At 33.0% G+C, this 19,904-nt stretch overlaps 3 protein-coding genes across 3 annotated transcripts; all 3 read left to right on the top strand.

Moving 5' to 3' along the window:
• The first annotated feature begins 1,212 nt into the window (after positions 1–1,212).
• On the top strand, positions 1,213–1,650 carry LOC145610622 (uncharacterized). The gene has a single exon (XM_081665932.1). The coding sequence runs from the start codon at positions 1,213–1,215 to the stop codon at positions 1,648–1,650; it is 438 nt and encodes a 145-aa protein (XP_081522058.1).
• A 6,029-nt stretch (positions 1,651–7,679) lies between these two features.
• LOC145610624 (replication protein A 70 kDa DNA-binding subunit D-like) lies at positions 7,680–10,399 on the top strand. The gene is made up of 10 exons (XM_081665933.1): positions 7,680–7,826; positions 8,360–8,627; positions 8,699–8,752; positions 8,825–8,927; positions 9,020–9,147; positions 9,223–9,301; positions 9,380–9,491; positions 9,605–9,783; positions 9,877–9,997; positions 10,115–10,399. The coding sequence occupies exons 1-10, from the start codon at positions 7,680–7,682 to the stop codon at positions 10,397–10,399; spliced, it is 1,476 nt and encodes a 491-aa protein (XP_081522059.1).
• Positions 10,400–11,898: 1,499 nt separating this feature from the next.
• LOC145610625 (uncharacterized) lies at positions 11,899–15,651 on the top strand. Its single transcript, XM_081665934.1, has 6 exons — positions 11,899–12,197; positions 13,296–13,555; positions 13,632–13,755; positions 13,838–14,137; positions 14,231–14,347; positions 15,154–15,651. Exons 2-6 carry the CDS (start codon positions 13,302–13,304, stop codon positions 15,649–15,651), a joined length of 1,293 nt encoding a protein of 430 aa, XP_081522060.1. The 5' UTR covers positions 11,899–12,197; positions 13,296–13,301.
• The last annotated feature ends 4,253 nt before the right edge of the window (positions 15,652–19,904 follow it).

A 19,904-nucleotide genomic window follows, 5' to 3' on the forward strand; every position in this document is an offset into this window, starting at 1 on the left:
GCACGAATTTTTCATGCTAAATTAATTTCATTGAAAAAAGAAACAAAGAAAACAAGTGCTTTGGTGAGGTTGCTGCTATGATATATGTGGTTGAATTTCAGAAACGAGGGCTTCCACATGCTCACTTTCTAATTATTTTAAAGCCAGAGTGCAGGCTAAAGTCTATTGAAGATTATGATAAATTCGTATGTGCAGAAATACCATCTACCACATCTCCTGCACTTCGGAAAATAGTTCTACGACATATGATGCATGGTCCATGTGGAACTTTGAATCCTAAGTGTTCGTGTATGCGCAAATTAGGAAATACAGAATGTTGCAAGTCTGGTTACCCTAAACTGTTCTCTGATGACACCATTGTAAACAAAGAAGGCTATCCTTTATACAGACGCAAAAATACAGGAGAACAGGTTAAAATAAGAGGTGCTCAGTTGGACAATCGGTGGGTCATACCATATAATCCGTACTTGTCAATGCGATTTGATTGCCATATAAATGTTGAGGTTTGCTCAACTATTAGAGCTGTCAAATATTTGTATAAATGTGTATAAAGGTCATGATAGAATTCAATATAACATCGTACCTGACAAAGATAATGTGGTTGATGAGATTAAACAGTATCAATCTGGGAGATGGGTGTCATCATGTGAAGCTATATGGAGAATATTTGGTTTTGATCTATTTGAAATGTCTCCTTCAGTCTTCCCATTACCAGTTCATTTACCAAACATGTAGAGTATTTTGCTCAGGCCACATGAACGATTACAGTCTGTTGTTGCTGATGGTATGCGACGTAAAACTCCGTTAACTGAGTTCTTTAAATTCAATTCTGCTATACCAGGTATTCCTACATTAATGTTTATTTTGTATTGTTCTTATTTACAGTATTAGATTAGATAATTCTCTGATATATTGTTTTATTTTACTATACCAGGTATTCCTACATTACTGTTTATTATGCAGAGTATTAGTTTAGATAATTCCCTGATATTTTTGCTGCTACTGATACTTTTTTCCTGCCACTTATTAACTAGATCAGTTACCTATTCATCCAAATTGTCTAATGCCAAGGTTTATGTAGCTAATCAATCTTACATAAGCAATTGAGCAATTATATGAATTGAATATGTTGAAAATAAGCTCAATTATAAATTTCTCTAACCATTTTTGTTGAATGTCTAAACTCATCTCAAGGTGGTACGGGTTATCTATATGGAGAATTTTGTGAGCATTATCGATGGGAAGCTTCTTGCAAAGAGTGGAAGCAGAGGAAAAAAAAACATAATAGCTGTTGGCAGGTTGGCATTTGTTTATCCAGCTGAAGGAGAGCGTTTCTTTCTAAGATTACTTCTATTAAATGTTAGAAGTCAAACATCTTTTGAAGACCTCAGAACTGTGAATGGACATTTATATCCTACATTTCAAGAAGCTGCTTTGAAATTAGGATTACTTCAGGAAGATGATATAGGGGATCTTTGTATGTCAGAAGCAGAGAAAACTGATTTGCTTATGGCTTTACGCCGTTTATTTGCAACAATTCTGATATTCTGTCAACCAAAAGACCCTTATGGTTTATGGTGTAAATATTTTACCTCTTTATCTGAAGATTTCCAACATCTATATCAAGATAATGTGGTTAAGGTTAAATAGCTGACCATTAGGTCACTTGAGCAATATCTTGAAGCAATGGGCAAATCATTAAAAAGTGTAGGATTGTGTGAATTATGTTCTAGTGAAGAAGATGAGTTTCAGCGAACGAAGGATATAATTGATGCTTTAGATGCTCCTATTCCTCAGTCATGTATTGATTGTATTGATCATCTTAATAGAGAGCAATCAGTTGTTTTTTCACAAATAATGCAACACGTCGAGCTAGGAAAATCTGGAGCATTCTTTATAGATGGACCTGGTGGTTCTGGTAAAACTTTTTTGTATAATGCTTTATATGCAAAAATAAGGTTGATGAATAAAATAGTGCTTCCAACAGCTACTTCTGGGATTGCGGCGGCCAACATTCCTTCTGGCAGAACTGCCCATTCAAGGTTCAAAATTCCAATTGATATTGAAGCTTCGTTAGTATGTGATGTACCTAAACAAGGTAGTTTAGCAGCACTTTTGAAAGAAACAACATTAATTATTTGGGATGAAGCTTCTATGGCCAATAAAAGCAACATAGAATCGCTAGATCTATTGCTGCAAGATATATGTAGTAATGATAAGCTCTTTGGTGGGAAGTTGGTTGTTTTTGGAGGGGATTTCCGTCAAGTATTACCTGTTGTTCCACTTAAGAATCAAAGGGAAGTTGTCCAATGCAGCATTATTACTTCATATATATGGCCTCGGCTCATCAAATTTAAACTAACAGGGAATCAAAGAGCCAAAGAAGATCCAGAATTCTCTGCTTGCTTGCTTGCTTTAGGAAATGGTCAATTACAGCAGTCTGAAAATACATATGTGCAATTGCCTGCAGATATTATGAAACCTTTTGCAGCTAATGTAGATCCTGTATCAGAAGTTATCTCTTCGGTCTTCCCAGAGTTTTATGATGGAGATTTTGATGAAACTTGGTTCACAGAGAGAGCTATCTTAACTCCTTTAAATGATACTGTTGATTCTATCAACAACTCACTTATTCAGAAATTTCCGGGAAGTTCTGTTGTTTACAAAAGTTTTGACTCAATTCTAAGTGATACATGTGATGTGTATCCTATGGAATTTTTGAATAAACTATGTCCTGGTGGTTTAAGTCCTCATGAGCTTGTTCTCAAACAAAATTGTCCTGTAATATTGCTTCGAAATCTACTTCCTTCTGCTGGATTGTGTAATGGGACACGTCTCATTTGCAAAAAATTCTATCCTAATACTATTCAGTGTGTCATTGCGATTGGCCAATACAAAGGTACTGAAGTTTTTATTCCACGAATCAATCTCCGACCTTCTGCTTTAGTTAGGTACCCTTTTCAATTTGAGAGAAAGCAGTTCCCTTTAAAATTGAGCTCTGCCATGACAATAAATAAATCACAAGGACAAACTCTAAACCGAGTTTCTATTTATCTACCTCGTCCTTGTTTTTCTCATGGACAGTTTTATGTTGCTCTCTCACGAGCAAAGAAAAAAGTTGATGTAACTGTCTTTTCTGGTATGCCTCCAAAAGAATTCCCTTCAAATTCTACTAAAAATGTTGTTTGTTATGAAGTCTTAAAATTAGCTAGGATTTGTTAGGAAATATCATTGGAATCAGCTCTCTTTTTGTATTTTGTCTTATGATATACAATGATGCACATTCTTTGTATGCAATATGTATTTAATTGTAAAGAATTCATTATTTTTGGCTTTAGATATATATATAATGATATTTAGCTTTTATTTATTATTTTTTCAATATATATATATATATTGTGAAATATATAGCCTAACAATAATTTCATTCAACATTCTATTGAAATATAATAATTATCAAGATTTAGTATCCCTTATGAAATAAGGTAATGCAAATATAAATAATATAAAAAAAAAAATAAAAGCAAATTCTAACTGAATAAAGCTTGTCAATAAAAGTATAGAATTTCTTCAAAATATACATAAGATCTACTGAATCCTATAGTATATCATATATACCTTAAGTCTTAAGAAATATGAAATAAGACAAAACTTTCAACAGTATATACATGCAAACTATTGTTCACCACACATGTGTATTTCTTTGTCTTCATATGCTTTTATACAGCTTATATATATAAGAAGAGTCATTATCCATACTTAACACTTATTCTCTAAGCTACAAAGCTCTGTAACAGTCAACTACTACTCCATATTTAAGGTATTTCTCTTCCTTCTTCTTTATTTGATTTCATCCAGATTTGATATATCATTTATATTTATGCTTTGCTGTTGTTGTTCTTGTTTTTATAGTCTATATATATATATAGTTTCAAAAAGTATATGAACTTCAATCAATTATACTTATATGCACTAATTTAGTTCCTTCAATCAATTATACTTATATGCACTAATTTAGTTTAAATCAAAATCTAAGATTATTGTTAGTTATAAATGCAATAGATTTCATTATACCTTCTTGTTAATATTTTGTAGGCAGAAAATCATGGAACAAGGGTATGTATATCTGAATGAGTTAAACAGCAATAGCAAGAATTATAGTGTTAAAGTCAAGGTTGTAGAAAAATCTAGGCCAAGAACTTCTAAAAAAGGACTCCTGTTTCAGAATTTGATTCTCAATGATGAAAAGGTATGTTTCTGTATTCAGTTGAGTATATGTTTTATCTACTAATATAAATATATATTAGACTTTAGATTATCAATTGTAATCAAAGTTACATGTAGAAATATTAGCAAAAGTTGGTGAAATGTAAATTGCAGGGAAATAATATGAAGGCTATATTGTTTGGGGAACAAGTAGACAGTTTCAATGAAGCAATAGTATATAATAGCCAATATATTATTTCAAATGCTCCTATCAAGCTTATTGAAGAGCGATGGAGAAGCAATTCAGATGGACTTCCATTCCAGATGACTTTTGGAGGACAAACTGTGGTGCAAAAAGTGAATGATGCAGGGACAGCAGATGGACCATTGTTCCAGTCTTTACAATCGATTCCTCGCGTTGTAATAGCAGGCACCAAATATGGTAACCAGTATCTAATTATTTGCTTTATATTCTATATATATACATAGGAGATAGGGAACCAAAAAAAAAACAGAAATAAGAGAAATGTTCATTGCTTGGTCATTATTAGCATTGAATAAGTTATAATACTGTTTTTGTAGATGTTTTAGGAGTTGTTCTTTATGTAGAAGATAAAGTACGAATTGTCAATGGTATTCACGGCCAAGAGTATCATGTTAGAGAGATTGTTATAACTGATCAGACGTAAGTTTATACATAATCTGAGCTCTGTACAAAATTATCACAGAAAATTCTATTATATTATATTGAACATTGTGCTTAAATTTTCAGGATAGACCAGCCTGTTATCATAAGTGCATGGAATGATTTAGCTGATAAGGATTGTGATTCTATTAGTCTATATGCTAGAACCTTTGATGTGATTGGTTTCACTACTTTAAGAGCATCTATGCATAAAGGTATGCATGAATACAATAATGAATTTCAATTTATCCATTTGTGAACAATAGTAGATATATATTTGTGATAACTTATTTCTAAATGTTCTTTACAAGGATTCTCTTTGTCTACTGGTATGTCTACTGAGATCATATATGATCCTAAAGGAGAAAAAGCCAAAATTCTCACAGAATGGTATGTATGCAGTACCTTTAGATCATTTGATATGTAATCACCTGCACATTATAAATAGTAATGAACTTCCTATGTAGGGCACGGTTTCACACTCAGCAGCTTTTAGATCGTCAGGCAAAGGTGTTGCAAGTGCGCTCTGCATCTATAAAAACAACAACTATAAATATTCACAGCCTCAAAACCAAAAAGGTTTGAAATATGTCATCTTCAGGATTAGATATCAATTTAACTTCTTACAAATGAAAGTAATAATTTGATAAATAAGTATATCTATTTATGCTGCAGCCATGTGATGTACTTCAGGAAGAACGACATTGGTTACGAGTGACAATACCCGATGCTAATTTAAAAAATGTCGTTGCTTATATTGGATGTTCAGTCTGTGGGAAACGCGTAGATATTCCTGTTGGCACATAATTCAGCTGTACATACTGCAAAAAAAAGACAGCATTTCTGCATATCGGTAACAAATATGAACTTCAAACTTTTCAATGCAACAACATAACTATATATATTACTTATATAGTCAATTTATTTTGTGAATATTATAGAGCTAAATTCAAATTTGAAGCCGTAGATGACTCAGGTTCAATGATTTTCTCAACTTTTACAAGTGACACAGAAAAATTGTTTGGAATATCTGCACATGAAATTCATTTGATAAAAGAATCTGTAAGCATTTTCTGTATATTTAAATTTACTTCTATGCCTTCATAATTTAATAAGGTTTAAACCGTTCCTATCAAATAACATAATTATTATATTCATAATGTTAAAACAGGATAATGTTCAGATGTTTGATTCAATTCAGCAGCAACTTTGTGACTTCGATATTCTCGTACAAGTAGGTCCTACAACAGCTCTTTCAAGAAACAATGTCCTTCAATGGTGTTTGAAAGGCATAAAGGTGGAAGCGAATAATACAACAGAAGACAATAGGAACTACATGTCAGTGTCTACAACACTTGCACACAATCACAATGCTAAAGAGACAAATGAAGAAAACTTGTCTTCTGGTCAGGATGAACTTAAACAAGTACCTAAATCACACATAGCAAATCCTGAAAATGTGAAGGCAACAATTGCTGAGGCAGCTTATGATATGGACATAGCTAACTCATTGCTAGAGTTATCACAACCTGCACCTAAGAGAAGATATACTGAAGCACATATGACCAAAATCAAGGGTGTTGAAAAAGATGATGATCTTGCTATGCTTGGTGATTTAGGTGCATCAAGTCCTATTTTGCAAAAACACTTACCTTCTGGTTCTGTTCACACAATTAGTGTATCTACTATGAACCCTGAAAGCATTCCTACGAAAGCAACAGCGAAGAAACGGTCTATGACTTCTCTGTATCCAGTAGCTAAAACCATAGATATTGTACAGAAAAATGATTCTGAGATCAATATCCAGCTTCAAACTAAAGAGACAAAGGGTTCCTGCACAGCTGAAAACCAGATTGCTCAGACATTCTCTGCTACAACATCAGAAGAGTAACATATGGAAATGTAATTAGTACTTTTGCAACATGGTGATTGAATCTTTTGTGCAGAAGTGTATTTTGTCTTATGCATGATTTTAAAGAAAAAACACTATAGGAATAGTGCATATTCATGCATGTTACTAACTTAGTTAAGTTAGATTTGATGTACTGAAAATTTTTGATAGATGAATATTTTGCTTTTGAATATTTATGAATATATATAAGTATGCTATATATGCTATTTATGAATCTATATCTGATTATGATAGGTCATTTATATTTATGATATAATGCAAAACAAAACTTCATGGGTTTAAGCTAAACTAAATATCTAAAATAACCTGTCAACAAAACACATCGATCTAAATTAACGACACAACTACATAGCTAAGCAAACTCAACATTTCTTTTTTAACTACTATATAACATGCAAACTCAAACAGTAAAAAATATGAGTTACGAAAGTCTTATGCATATTTCAAAAGTTAACTAAAAAAAAGAACAAAATCTTTGCTGAAAATACTCTACCTTCATAATCAAATATAATTACCAATATAAAAAAGAACATGCAATTAAGATCTACCATTGATTTGCTTCCACCAAATCTCAACCATCTATTCACATGCATTCTCTACTATAAATAACTTATTTTTAAAAATCAGAACTCTACCTTAGCATAAGAGAAGAACATTAATGAAAACTCTTTGATTCAAGACAATTATACTCAAAGTAACAAAAAGCAACGATTAACACATTCTGCAAGCCAAGGTAATGTGCTATTCTTCACAATCTAATACCATTATAAGTAGTTATCATGTTTAGTTTACTTATGTTTACATTTCTTAACTATATTGCATGCAAAAAAATCCACTAACTATAAACATTTTTCATCATTGAATACAGAGCTGAAAATGAAGCCAGAATTGCTATATATTGAAGAGCTGAATCCTGAAACTAAAGAATACAGAATTCATGTCAAATTAGTAACTATTGGAAATCGACATCAATCTTTTACTGATGGAACTCTCTATGAAACATTCCTATTTTCTGATGAAAAGGTATTTTTTAGACTCCTTTTATCAAACAATCTTGAAAATTGATGAAAAAGGTAAATTTTGTAGTCTAATAGGATGTGCATAGCTTCTGTTGTCCTTATTATAAACTAGATGGAATTGACTAAAACAATAGCAACATAAAATGATTAACATAACTTCTTTGAATATCAACAAAAACATCAACATGCATAATTATATAGTTTTATCAATATAGGAATATAAAACAGATTCTGACAATAAAAGATATAGTTCAAGAAACAAAAGGAAATAAACATAGAATTGATAATTATGGCATTGAAAATTACAATTTCAGGTTAAAATTAATCTATTCATTATGTTCTAAATGATTGCTATATGATCAAAAGTTTAATATGATATGATTTTATCATGCACAATCTAAAAAGCTTCTCTATTTCAGCACTACTACTTTAACAAAAAAACAAGGACAAAAAACATAACAACATCACTAGATACTATTGTTTTCATATAGAATGCATATCTTTATAACTCATACACTTATATTATTTGTCAAATAGGGAACTTTGATACATGGTCGTTTGATAGAAGATGAAATACAGACTATTGGACCTAAATTTTCAAGCAACAAGCATTATGAAATTATTAATGCTCCTGTGAAACTGATGCCAACACATTTTAAGATAGCTCCTACGATAATTCCATATGAATTATCTTTTGGAGCACCTGCAGTAATTCATCAATTATGTTCGACAACTGGTCATGCAAAACCTGATTTTGCAGAAATTTCTACAATTGCTACAACTCATTTTCTTGATGAAATATGTGGTATGATAGACTACTTATTCAATTCACAGTTGATTATACTTTATGAGTGATTTAACATGAGTTAATTGCAGAATTGAAACCAGCAACAGATTTTGTAGAAGACATCTGTGATGATTCCACATATGGTATAGTATAGCAAATAAATACAAAAGTAAAACCTGATAAAATATTCACTAACATTTACATCTTTTTTCTAGATGTATTAGGTGTCGTCCTATTTCTAGAAGAAAAGGCTAGGCTTATTGACTCGTTCTATGGGCAACAGGACTATGTTAGAGAAGTTGTTATAACAGATCAAATGTAAGACTATTTTCAATCTCTATCATTTTTACATCATTAAACAACTCAATACCCTAAATACAAGAAATGTAACACATATCATATTGAAATAGGAATGCACAACCTGTAATTGTCAATTTATGGAATCATCTAGCGGGAAATGCATCTGAGGCTTTGAATGTGTGGGCTGAAAAGTTCATAGTAGTTGGTTTCACATCTGTTAAACCGAGTAGGTTACAAGGTCAGTATTAAATTCTAAAAAATACTTCTAATTTCTAGCAACAATAATACCCTAACCATGAAATTTTTCTTATAGGGTTTTCACTGTCCACTGGAATGTCTACTAAGATTATCTATAATCCAGAAGGGGATAGAGCTAATGTTCTACGTGAATGGTACACTGATATTTATAAATTATGAAATACATATTTCATTCTAAATCACCTTTTTACACAAAAAAATGAATACTACAGGGCAAAGCTTTACACTCAACAGCTACTAGATCGACAAGACAGAATTCTACAAGTGCGTAATCCTCAAACAGAACAAGAAATTGTCACAATCCAATATTTGAAAGAAAAGAAGGTTTGTTGCTTTAATCATACATTCTTAGACAGTGTAAAACTCTATAATCCATCTAATACTATATATCAAGTTTCCTATTAATCATACCAAACTAACTATGATAATATATACAGCCACAGAATGCATTACAAAATGAAAAGCATTGGGTATCTGCAACGATACAGTCTGCTACATTGGACCAACTTATACTATACTTAGGCTGTTTGCAATGTGGAAAGCCAACAAATTATCCAGAAGGAAGACATTTTGCATGTAGAAAATGCTACATAAGAGAGATAGTGTCATGTTTCAGGTATAAAAAAAAAATCAACTACAGCTACTTACATAAAAGTTTAATAATTATACATACTCTTCTTTAACTACGTGTTCAATTAATTTCATGCAGAGTTGGTTTCACTTTTTATGCTGCTGATACTACTGACAGCATATCCTTAACAGCACTGAACAATGAAACAGAGGAAATCTTTGGAATGAAAGCAAAACAGCTGCAGGTCATGAAGGAAAATGTAAGAAATATTATCCCACTACAAAATAAGCATATCAAATGTGAAATACATTTCTTAAAAAAAATAGAATACATATTTTATTGCAAATAATACTCACAACAACTGAAATCATCGCAGCAGGACAGTATGTCTTTCACCATTGAAGAACTGAAAATCAAGTCAAAGTTGTTCCATTTTAAAGTTGGACCAACAGCAGCACTAACTGCCAGCAACATACTGAAATGGTCGCTGGAATCAGTTACCCTGGCTCCAACAAGTAACAAAATCCCATTCTCCAGTTGGTCATTGCAAAAACAAGTACGAACATCAATGAAAAATAAGCAATCATCTCCTCAACAACAAACCAGCGTAGCAGCTGCTGAAGTTGCAAGACAAGGAGAGCATCGTGATGAAGACATCTGAAATACCAATACCATATCATCAGGTCTGGAAAGCAGCTGCTCTAAGATTGATAAGAATCTCCTTTTGCTAGAATATATATTCAGTTTCTAAATAACAACATATGTATGCTGCATTTTGCTCACTTTGCAGCATCATAAGTGAAATAGCTACTATAAGTAATATATGTTATTACTATGTTGTTAGTTTTGTATCCTTCTAATGATGCATTGGGAACTCTCAAATGCATTGCTGGTAATAGATTATATGCCTTTTGAACAGTTGGTTACAAACATAGGTGCAAATTAATGATCTTGCATAACCCATTATCTATATATAAATTAGATGAATCAACATCCAGATAATATCTAAAAAGTTTATGTCCTGACCTCATTAAAAAAAAATGTGTATAAACAAAAGCACAGATTCAAAAATAAGAGAGGATATCCAAATGAGAAGCTACAAAGACATTAACAGCATCAGACTTCACATAAATTCCAAGAAAGAAAAACTTTGATTTAAACAAAGAGCTACATCGAAGATGAATTCAAAATGGCATGACCAACCAGTTTGACTAAAATAAAAGAATTATGTTAAGCACAGATTGAATTGTAAAAGTGAGGCTTAGCATTTGGGATAGGAACATACTTAGTCAATTTTGCCTCACTATTACTCATATAGACCTTTCGTTTTTGAAATAGATCATCTAATATGATAGGATAAAATGAAATGGAATGAACAAAAAGCAGCTGCCTCTAAAGCTAAACAACAAAGTAAATAATTATGACTCAGCAATTTCCTTAGAATGCATGAGGCTTTCCATTTGAGTTTATCACTTTGTGATTCTAGCTTACTTTGTCTTGTCTCTTCATTCTTTAAATCATAAGAACAAGAGAAATCCACATCCTCAATCAATCTTTATTTCGTACATAAAATCAGATATACTAAATCAATTATTATATCATACAAGATCAAACTAAATATAATTTCATGCTTCAATTTTGCAAGGCATTTATATTTGACAGGATCATTTAGTAAAAATCGTAGATGCAAAATGATCCATTATACGAGATTTGTCTTTCCAATTGTTTAATTAACCAAGATTAAAAATACTACTATTGCTCGCGAAAATGAAATTGTTTCAGCTGATTTGTTAAAATCTAAGATTTAAATAACATATTATCAAACAACCATCATATCACTACAAGAAATAGGTCATTTTGCGACGGAAACCTTGCAACGGACTACAATTCCGTCGCAAAAAGGGTTAATTTGCGAGGGAATAAATTCCGTCGCAACTTTGCGACGGAAACAAACTTTTGCGACGGAATTTCCGTCGCAAAGTTTGCGACGGAATTTATTCCCTCGCAAAAGTTTGTTTGCGACGGAAATAATCGTCGCAAAACAATATTAAAAAAAAAATAAAAAAAAACATTTTGCGACGGATTCTGCGACGGAAATTCCGTCGCAAAAAGTTTTTAAATTTTTTTAAAAAAAACTGAAGTTTCGCTGAAGGAGAGAGAAAAAGAAAACGAAGAACAGAAAGAGGAAAGCGTAGAGAGAGATAGAGGAAAGCGTAGAGAGAGAAAGAAAATCCGGCCACTTCACCGCCGCTGTCGCCACCGGAACGACCGGAATCCGGCCACTCACACCTACTAACGCCCACCCCCTCCGTTCACTCCCACTCACGCGCACTCACGCCCACCCACGCCACCCCCTCCGTTCAAGCCCACTCACGCCCCTCCGTTCGCCGGCGGTGTGCAGCCACCACACCACCCTCCTTCCGGCAGCCGGATTTCCGCCACAACACCCTCAAATCCCGGTGAGTATTCCACTATCCCCCTTTGTTTTTGTTTTCAATTTAATTTTAATGTAAACCCTAACTTTTTCTAATTATGTTTTTTAATTTAATTTGTAACTAAATTTTATTATTTAATTACTTGTGTTTAGTGTAGTGTAGTTTAATTTATATTGCAATGTTAGAATTAGTTTAATTTTTAAGATATATTGCAATGTTAGAATTAGTTTAATGTATGTTAGTTTAGTTTAAAATATATGTTAGATTAGTTTATAATGTATGTTATTTTAGTTTAAAATATATGTTAGTTAGTTTATAATGTATGTTAGTTTAGTTTAAAATATATGTTAGATTAGTTTAAAATATATGTTAGATTAGTTTAAAATATATGTTAATTTAAAAATACATGTTAGTGTATGTATGTTTATTTGAATGTGGGTAATTGTGTGTTAATTATATGTGTTTCATCACTTGCTTTAAACTTGTTTAAATTAAACAATTATGGTATGTATGTTAATTATATATGTTCACTAAGATTTGAAAGCATTTGCATCTTCTTATTCCTAGATACCCGTTCAAGACATACACATTAGGAGTATGTCTTGAATAGTCCCCGGTTGGGACTGTCCTTTGACGTTTAATCTCACTTTAGGTGGTGAATGTATGCAATGTTTTTGATTCTATGGAATATCTTGGCGTCTCATTTCTCTACAATGTTTTCTGGGTACATATGTTGGTGTGTTTAATTACCTACATCGTGTACTTGGAGAACTGTAGGGATATGCTGTCGGATTTTCTATAGAATTGAAAACTAGGCATACATTCACTAGTGAGATAAGATGTCCAAGGATGGGTTAGGTTGGAGTGGTAAGGACCCCTGGATATATGTCATCTAAAACCTCATGTAGGTTTGATTTTATGAAGAAAAGAACTTAGCTTGATACTTTGCTACTATTGTTTGTGACTGATATGATTATATGCGTGAGTTGTTAATTGAAACTTAATTTTTGCTTTTGGATGCGTATCTTGGTTTAACTGTGATTTAATTTGATGTTATATTCAATTTGATGTTATATTTGTTGTTAATTGAAAAACCTATCATGTGAAATGAATATGATGCAGGTATCAATGGGTAAACGGGGTGATCCGAAGAAGAAATCAAGCAAGAGCAGAGAGTTTCCTTCTTATCACTTGCAGGTTCCTGTTCCGGTTACCATCACCGAGGATGCCACCAGGTTGGGTGACACTCAGGTACCCACCCCTCATTCAGAGGCGGAGCCGAGTACCGTGCACCGTTCGAGTATGGATACGGATGACACTCAGCTTGAGCAACCTAGCTCAACCGGGTCTAACATGCCGGTGTTGGAACCTTCTATGCTCTGGTAAGATTTTAAATGAAAAGGGAAAATTCTGATTTGTTATTCATATAATGCTAATACAAATACCCTTGTTTCATAGGTTTGATAATGACGCTGTAAAGGGGAATGTCACTGATGTAATTCAAGGCTACTACAAAGCTCCTTGGAAGAACTACAGCGAGGTTGAAGGTCCCACCAAGGAACATTGGTTCACCTTGTTCAAGGTATAAGTTTAACTTATAAATAATAGGTGTCATAAATTTAACCAAATGAATATGTAACTAATAGAGTTTTTTGTATATTCAGCAACATTACAGTTGGGCACCTGCTTTGGAGGGGCAAGTGCGTAGGGCGTTTGATACTTATGCTGCAACTCGGTTGCGACAAATGTTCTACAACGTCACTAAAAGGATGGGAGGGAGAAAGCCAGACTGGATCTCAAAAGACATCCACAAGATGATGATGGATATTCCCCAAGTGGATGACGTTTACAAGAAGAGGTCAGCACAGAACAGATTGAACCGACGATCTGGCTCTATGGATAATGAAATAGAACCGACCCATTTTCAAGGTTCCATCTCTGCGGTACAACATGCAAAAAAGCTGGTAAGTTGTTGTATAAAAAATTGAATGTACGTATTTATATGTGCTTAATTACATTTGTATCTAATAATACTGTTCACTTGTTCACATTGCAAGGCGGCAAAGAATCAAGGGAAGCTTCCATCAGCACCTGATCTCTTCTTGCATACACACTTCAAGGAGGTGCCCGGGAAAGGGAAGGTTCCTGCGAACAAAAGAGCGAAGGAAATTGCGGTAATAACTAGTTTTCGCCCATTTTCAAGCCACTTGTTTCCTATATTGCCACTTATGAACTATTTCAAGCCTCGAACTCAAGTAACTATGTTAGGTAGGTGTATTATGGTCAAAATAAGCTCATTTGATAACAAATGTGAGAAATAGGCAAGTTAGAACCAAAAACGCCCCATTTTCGCCCATTTTTTCTAGTTTTAGGACCTAGTGAACCTATATTGCCACTTATAAACAATTTCAAGCCTCAAACTCAAGTAACTATGTTAGTTAGGTGTATTAAGGTCAAAAATAGGTTCATTAGATAACAAATGTGAGAAATAGGCAAGTTAGAACCAAAAACGCCCCATTTTCACCCAATTTTCCTAGTTTTAGGACCTAGTGAACCTATATTGCCACTTATGAACTATTTCAAGCCTCGAACTCAAGTAACTATGTTATTTAGGTGTATTATGGTCAAAAATAAGCTCATTTGATAACAAATGTGAGAAATAGGCAAGTTAGAACCAAAAACGCCCCATTTTCGCCCATTTTTTCTAGTTTTAGGACCTAGTGAACCTATATTGCCACTTATAAACAATTTCAAGCCTCAAACTCAAGTAACTATGTTAGTTAGGTGTATTAAGGTCAAAAATAGGTTCATTAGATAACAAATGTGAGAAATAGACAAGTTAGAACCAAAAACGCCCCATTTTCACCCAATTTTCCTAGTTTTAGGACCTAGTGAACCTATATTGCCACTTATGAACTATATCAATAGGTTCTCATTCTTTATTTTTATTTCTGCATTGTATATCCTTTGTTTGTTACAGGAGGCGTACCAACACAGACAGGAGGAATCAAGAACCCAGGGTTCCCAACTGTCTGAAAATGAAATTTTCTTTGAGGCGGCTGGTGGTCGTAATAAGAAGGGTCGTGTTAGAGGTCTTGGTGTTGGTGCTGACTTGTACTACGGCACATCTAGGGGACGAGGATCGGGTTCTTCCAGCCAATACGTACCGTCGGTCATAACTCAAATGCAGGAAAACTTCCACAAGGAGTTGAATGAGAGGGTGGAAGCAATTGAGAGCCAGATCGATAGCCGTGTGGCGGAACAGCTCGATGCTCGAGTGGAGGCTCGAGTGGCAGAACGGATGGCTGAAATCGAGAGGAAGAACAAGGAGTTCTTAGAGGAGTTAGCCAGTAGATTTACAGGATTGACCACTCCTTTCACTTGTTCTACGATTCAGCCTCAGATTCGAGACCCCAGGAACGACCCGGGTGGTGGTGGTGGTGGTGGTGCAGGCCAAGGACAGCCAGCTTGTGTTTAGTTAGGTGTCATTTTTCGATTTTTGTATATGGATGACATTGTAGTTTAAAAAATTATATCATGTACCGTACTTGGTAGTTACGGCTACGTGTTGTATATATTTGAATTATGTTAGGGCGTGGACTTTTTGACTGAAATTATTTTAAATGCACGTATTTTATTAAACAGGATTGCATGAATACAGGTTCCAGGAAAACAAAACAAAATACAAAAAAATTAAACAGGATTGCAGGAATACAGGTTCCAGGAAAAAAAACAAAATACAAAAAAAAAAAAAATTAAAATTACAATAACTTTGCGACGGAATGTAATTCCGTCGCAAAATGGAGTATTTTGCGACGGATTATTTTCCGTCGCACACATGCGACGGAAAATAATCCGTCGCAAAATACTCCATTTTGCGACGGAATTACATTCCGTCGCAAAATATGTGACGGACTATTCCGTCGCAAAAGAATCCATTTTGCGACGGAAATACATTCCGTCGCAAAATTTGTGACGGAATATTCCGTCGCAAAATGATTCCTCTTGCTACGGAATTTTCGTCGCAAATGTTGTTTTCAGCTACAACTACCTTTCCGTCGCAAAATCCGTCGCAATTCGTTTTGCGACGGATATTCCGTCACAAAAGGACTGTTTGCTACGAAAGTTCGAGCGACGCCATGCCTGTGACGGAAATCCGTCGCAAAGTCACTTTGCGACGGAATTTTGCCAGTTTGCGACGAATTATTTCCGTCGCAAAACGGCCCTTTTCTTGTTGTGTATTAATGTATAAGATCGAATGACATGCATATAATAAAAAATATCAATTTAACAAACAATACTATCAAATTCATATAATCATAATTATATAACATAGATAATCAGAATACAAATTTTAAACATAATTCAAAACATAATAATGTCAATTGATAAAAATTACTTAATATGTTTTTTACAAAAACCCTAAATAGCTAACAAATCTTAGAAAAATTGCTTGCAGTTCGTCGATATGCATCTGAATCGGTCGAGGCCTCTGATCCGTAATTATTCTCATATGCCATACTAGCATTCCCACTACCACTGTCACTGGACAAATGATCTTCACTATTCTCCTGCACTTCATCCTGCATTCCAGCTTCCTCTCCAGCATTTTCAGAAGCTTCAATATCTTGATTCACTCCCTCCGTCTCTACATCATCACCAGCAGCCCCTCCTTCACCACCATCATTCCCACCTACACCACTAGCACGGTCCTCTTCGATCTCAGCCGGGTCCACATATCCAACAGCCCTCCCAATTCCTCCACGCGTCGCATACAACCGTCGACGACTTTCACTTAATCTCGAAAAAAACCCAGACATTCTTTGTGCACGAATTGTTTGTACCTGATTATACGAAACCCTAGCTTCTTCAACCTTACTCTTATACGCTACTCTAATAGCCGCTAATTCTTCTCTCTTAAGCCTCTCTTGCTCAGCAATTGCAGCCATTCCTGCATACAATGCAGCAAGCTTTGCTTCAGCATCTCTCAATCCCGCATCATCTGCCATTTTCAACCCACGCAAATTTTGAAAACAAAAAAAAACAGAGAGATTTCAAGATAAATTGTAAGAAAATGATGAAATACTTCGTATATATATATATATCTAACACGTTTAATTTGCTTAGTCCCAAAAGAAAAAACAAAAGGTAGAAAATAAAAAGAAACAGAGAAAGGAAGACAAAGAGAAAAAAGAAAATGAAAAGCTTACCCCAAAAGACACGAAGCCAATTTTTTCTGTTTTTTAAAAAAAAAAAATTATAATAATAATGAAAAAAAGTATTGCTATTCTTTATTTTAGACCATTTAATAAAAAAGCCCAATCCACAAAAAAATCTAATCAATAATCAACAACCCTTATGACATTGCTAAAAATTAAAAAAATACATAATTCTACAATAATATTTAAATGTATATATAAGAATAAGATTCATTAGCAATTTGTCATCGTTTACATTTTCTTACCCTTACATTACTAACAATATGTGAAGGTTGTTCGATATATTTCATTGATCGATAATCTTGTTCATTTGCATTATCATTAGTCCATCTATCCGACCTTTCTTAATAACTATTTTTTCAAAATTATCAACGATTACTATTCCGAAGCTGTTCAATTTCTTTCATTGATCGATAATCTTATCAAGAGTTGTCACCGATTTAGCCTCACATAGACTTTTTGATTTTGACATTACTAGCAATATCCCAAACATATTCATTCTCATTAAGATTTGTTAGTAATTTGTCATCATTTACATTTTCTTACATTACATTCATTTCAGTGTTCGATAATCCTGTTCATTTGCATTATCATTAGTTCATCAACAATCTTGTTCATTTGCATTATCATTACTCCATCCACCTAAATTTCCATAATCGTTGTCTTATCAAGAGTTGTCACCGACTTAGCCTCACATAAACTTTTAAATTTCAACATTACTAGCAATATCTCAAACATATTCATTCTCATAAAAATTTGTTAGCAATTTGTCATCGTTTACATTTTCTTACTCTTACATTACTAACAATATCCGAATGTTGTTCCATGTATTTCATTGATCGATAATCTTGTTCATTTGCATTATCATTAGTTCATCTTACTCTTACATTACTAACAATATCCGAATGTTGTTCAATGTATTTCATTGATCGATAATCTTGTTCATTTGCATTATCATTAGTTCATCAACAATCTTGTTCATTTGCATTATCATTAGTCCATCTACCTAAACTTCCATAACAAATCTCCTTTCAAGAGTTGTCACTAATTTAGCCTCACATAAACTTTTTGATGACTTCAACATTACTAGCAATATCCCAAAGATATTCATTTTCATTCAACGCAATATTTTAAAAAATTCAATACATTTTAAATCATTATATCTTAAACATTAATATTGAAACAACTTTAATTGCGATAATAGAAAGTAAACGTAAAATTGGATGAATAATTTAGAGAAAACTTCTATATGTTATTGCTCGAATCATAAAATAAAAATCTCATTCAAAACAATACAAAAATAATGTATTTATTGATCATATATCATGAAATAAGCAAAAAAACAAACACACGTCTATAACTACTAGAGAAAACTAAAATGAAAGTCGTACAATAAAATTATCAAATTGATATCTCATTATTTCAAATTAACAGATTTAAAAATCAGTACTCAATTGCAAATACACATATAAAGCAAGACGTTTGCCTCGACTAAGCTTCAAGACAGCGCCTTCACCTATTTGCCCATCATTCTCATTGATCAATTTATCCACTCCTTTTCTAATAAAAAACTTAACAATTCTATTTCCAGATTTGTGTATCTTCAATTCGCCTTCAAATTTGTAGTCATAAATACGCAACAAAATTTTTGTTGATTCTCCAAGATTTTGAAAATGCTCACGAGCAAAATCAACGGGAACATTCTACAACCAAAAAGACAAACAAAAAAAAACACAAAAAAATCAAAACAAATAAATATCCATATATAATCACAACAACCATTAATAAACAATATCTCTAAAAAATAAACAAAATATAAACTTTATAAAAAAAACATACTATAATTCCTTGTGAATGATATGATTCTGAAAACACAAATTGAAAAGTATGCCCTTTTAATCTAGCTGCCATACCATTTGCCCAACTATTTGCTTCAATCATCCATTCCGACCGTCCTTGAATCAAAGGCTTACGACCACGCTTATTACCATGACTACTACCTATATTTTCCATATTGTTTTCAATATAAAAACTAAAAAAATATAACAGTAATACTTATATAGACAACAAAATTAACAAATGGAATACATAACTTACCCTAAAGTCAAACAAAAACTTAATACTACTAAATTCTACATTAAAATTTGAATTGAATATGAAAAAAAACAATTCCCTACAACAATTGACTAGCAACATGAAATTATATCCGCAAGTTACAACTACAAATCCCAAATAAATATTTTAGTCAAATATAGAGTAAAAAATATGTTTAATGATACCATTCACATTAATATAATACACTAATATTCATATAAGAATCTCACTTAGACTATGTGTACACACTATACTCATGTTCACATAGACTAAGTATATATTCCCACTTTAACTTACTACTCTCCATTTTGTAATTTAAGCTAAATGGAAAACAATTCCCTACAACAATTGACTAGCAACATGCAATTATATCCGCAAATTACAATTACAAATCCCAAATAAATATTTTAGTCAAATA

Source organism: Chenopodium album, chromosome 24, assembly GCF_948465745.1.
Source record: "Chenopodium album chromosome 24, dcCheAlbu1.1, whole genome shotgun sequence".
NCBI classification, from domain to species: domain Eukaryota; kingdom Viridiplantae; phylum Streptophyta; class Magnoliopsida; order Caryophyllales; family Amaranthaceae; genus Chenopodium; species Chenopodium album.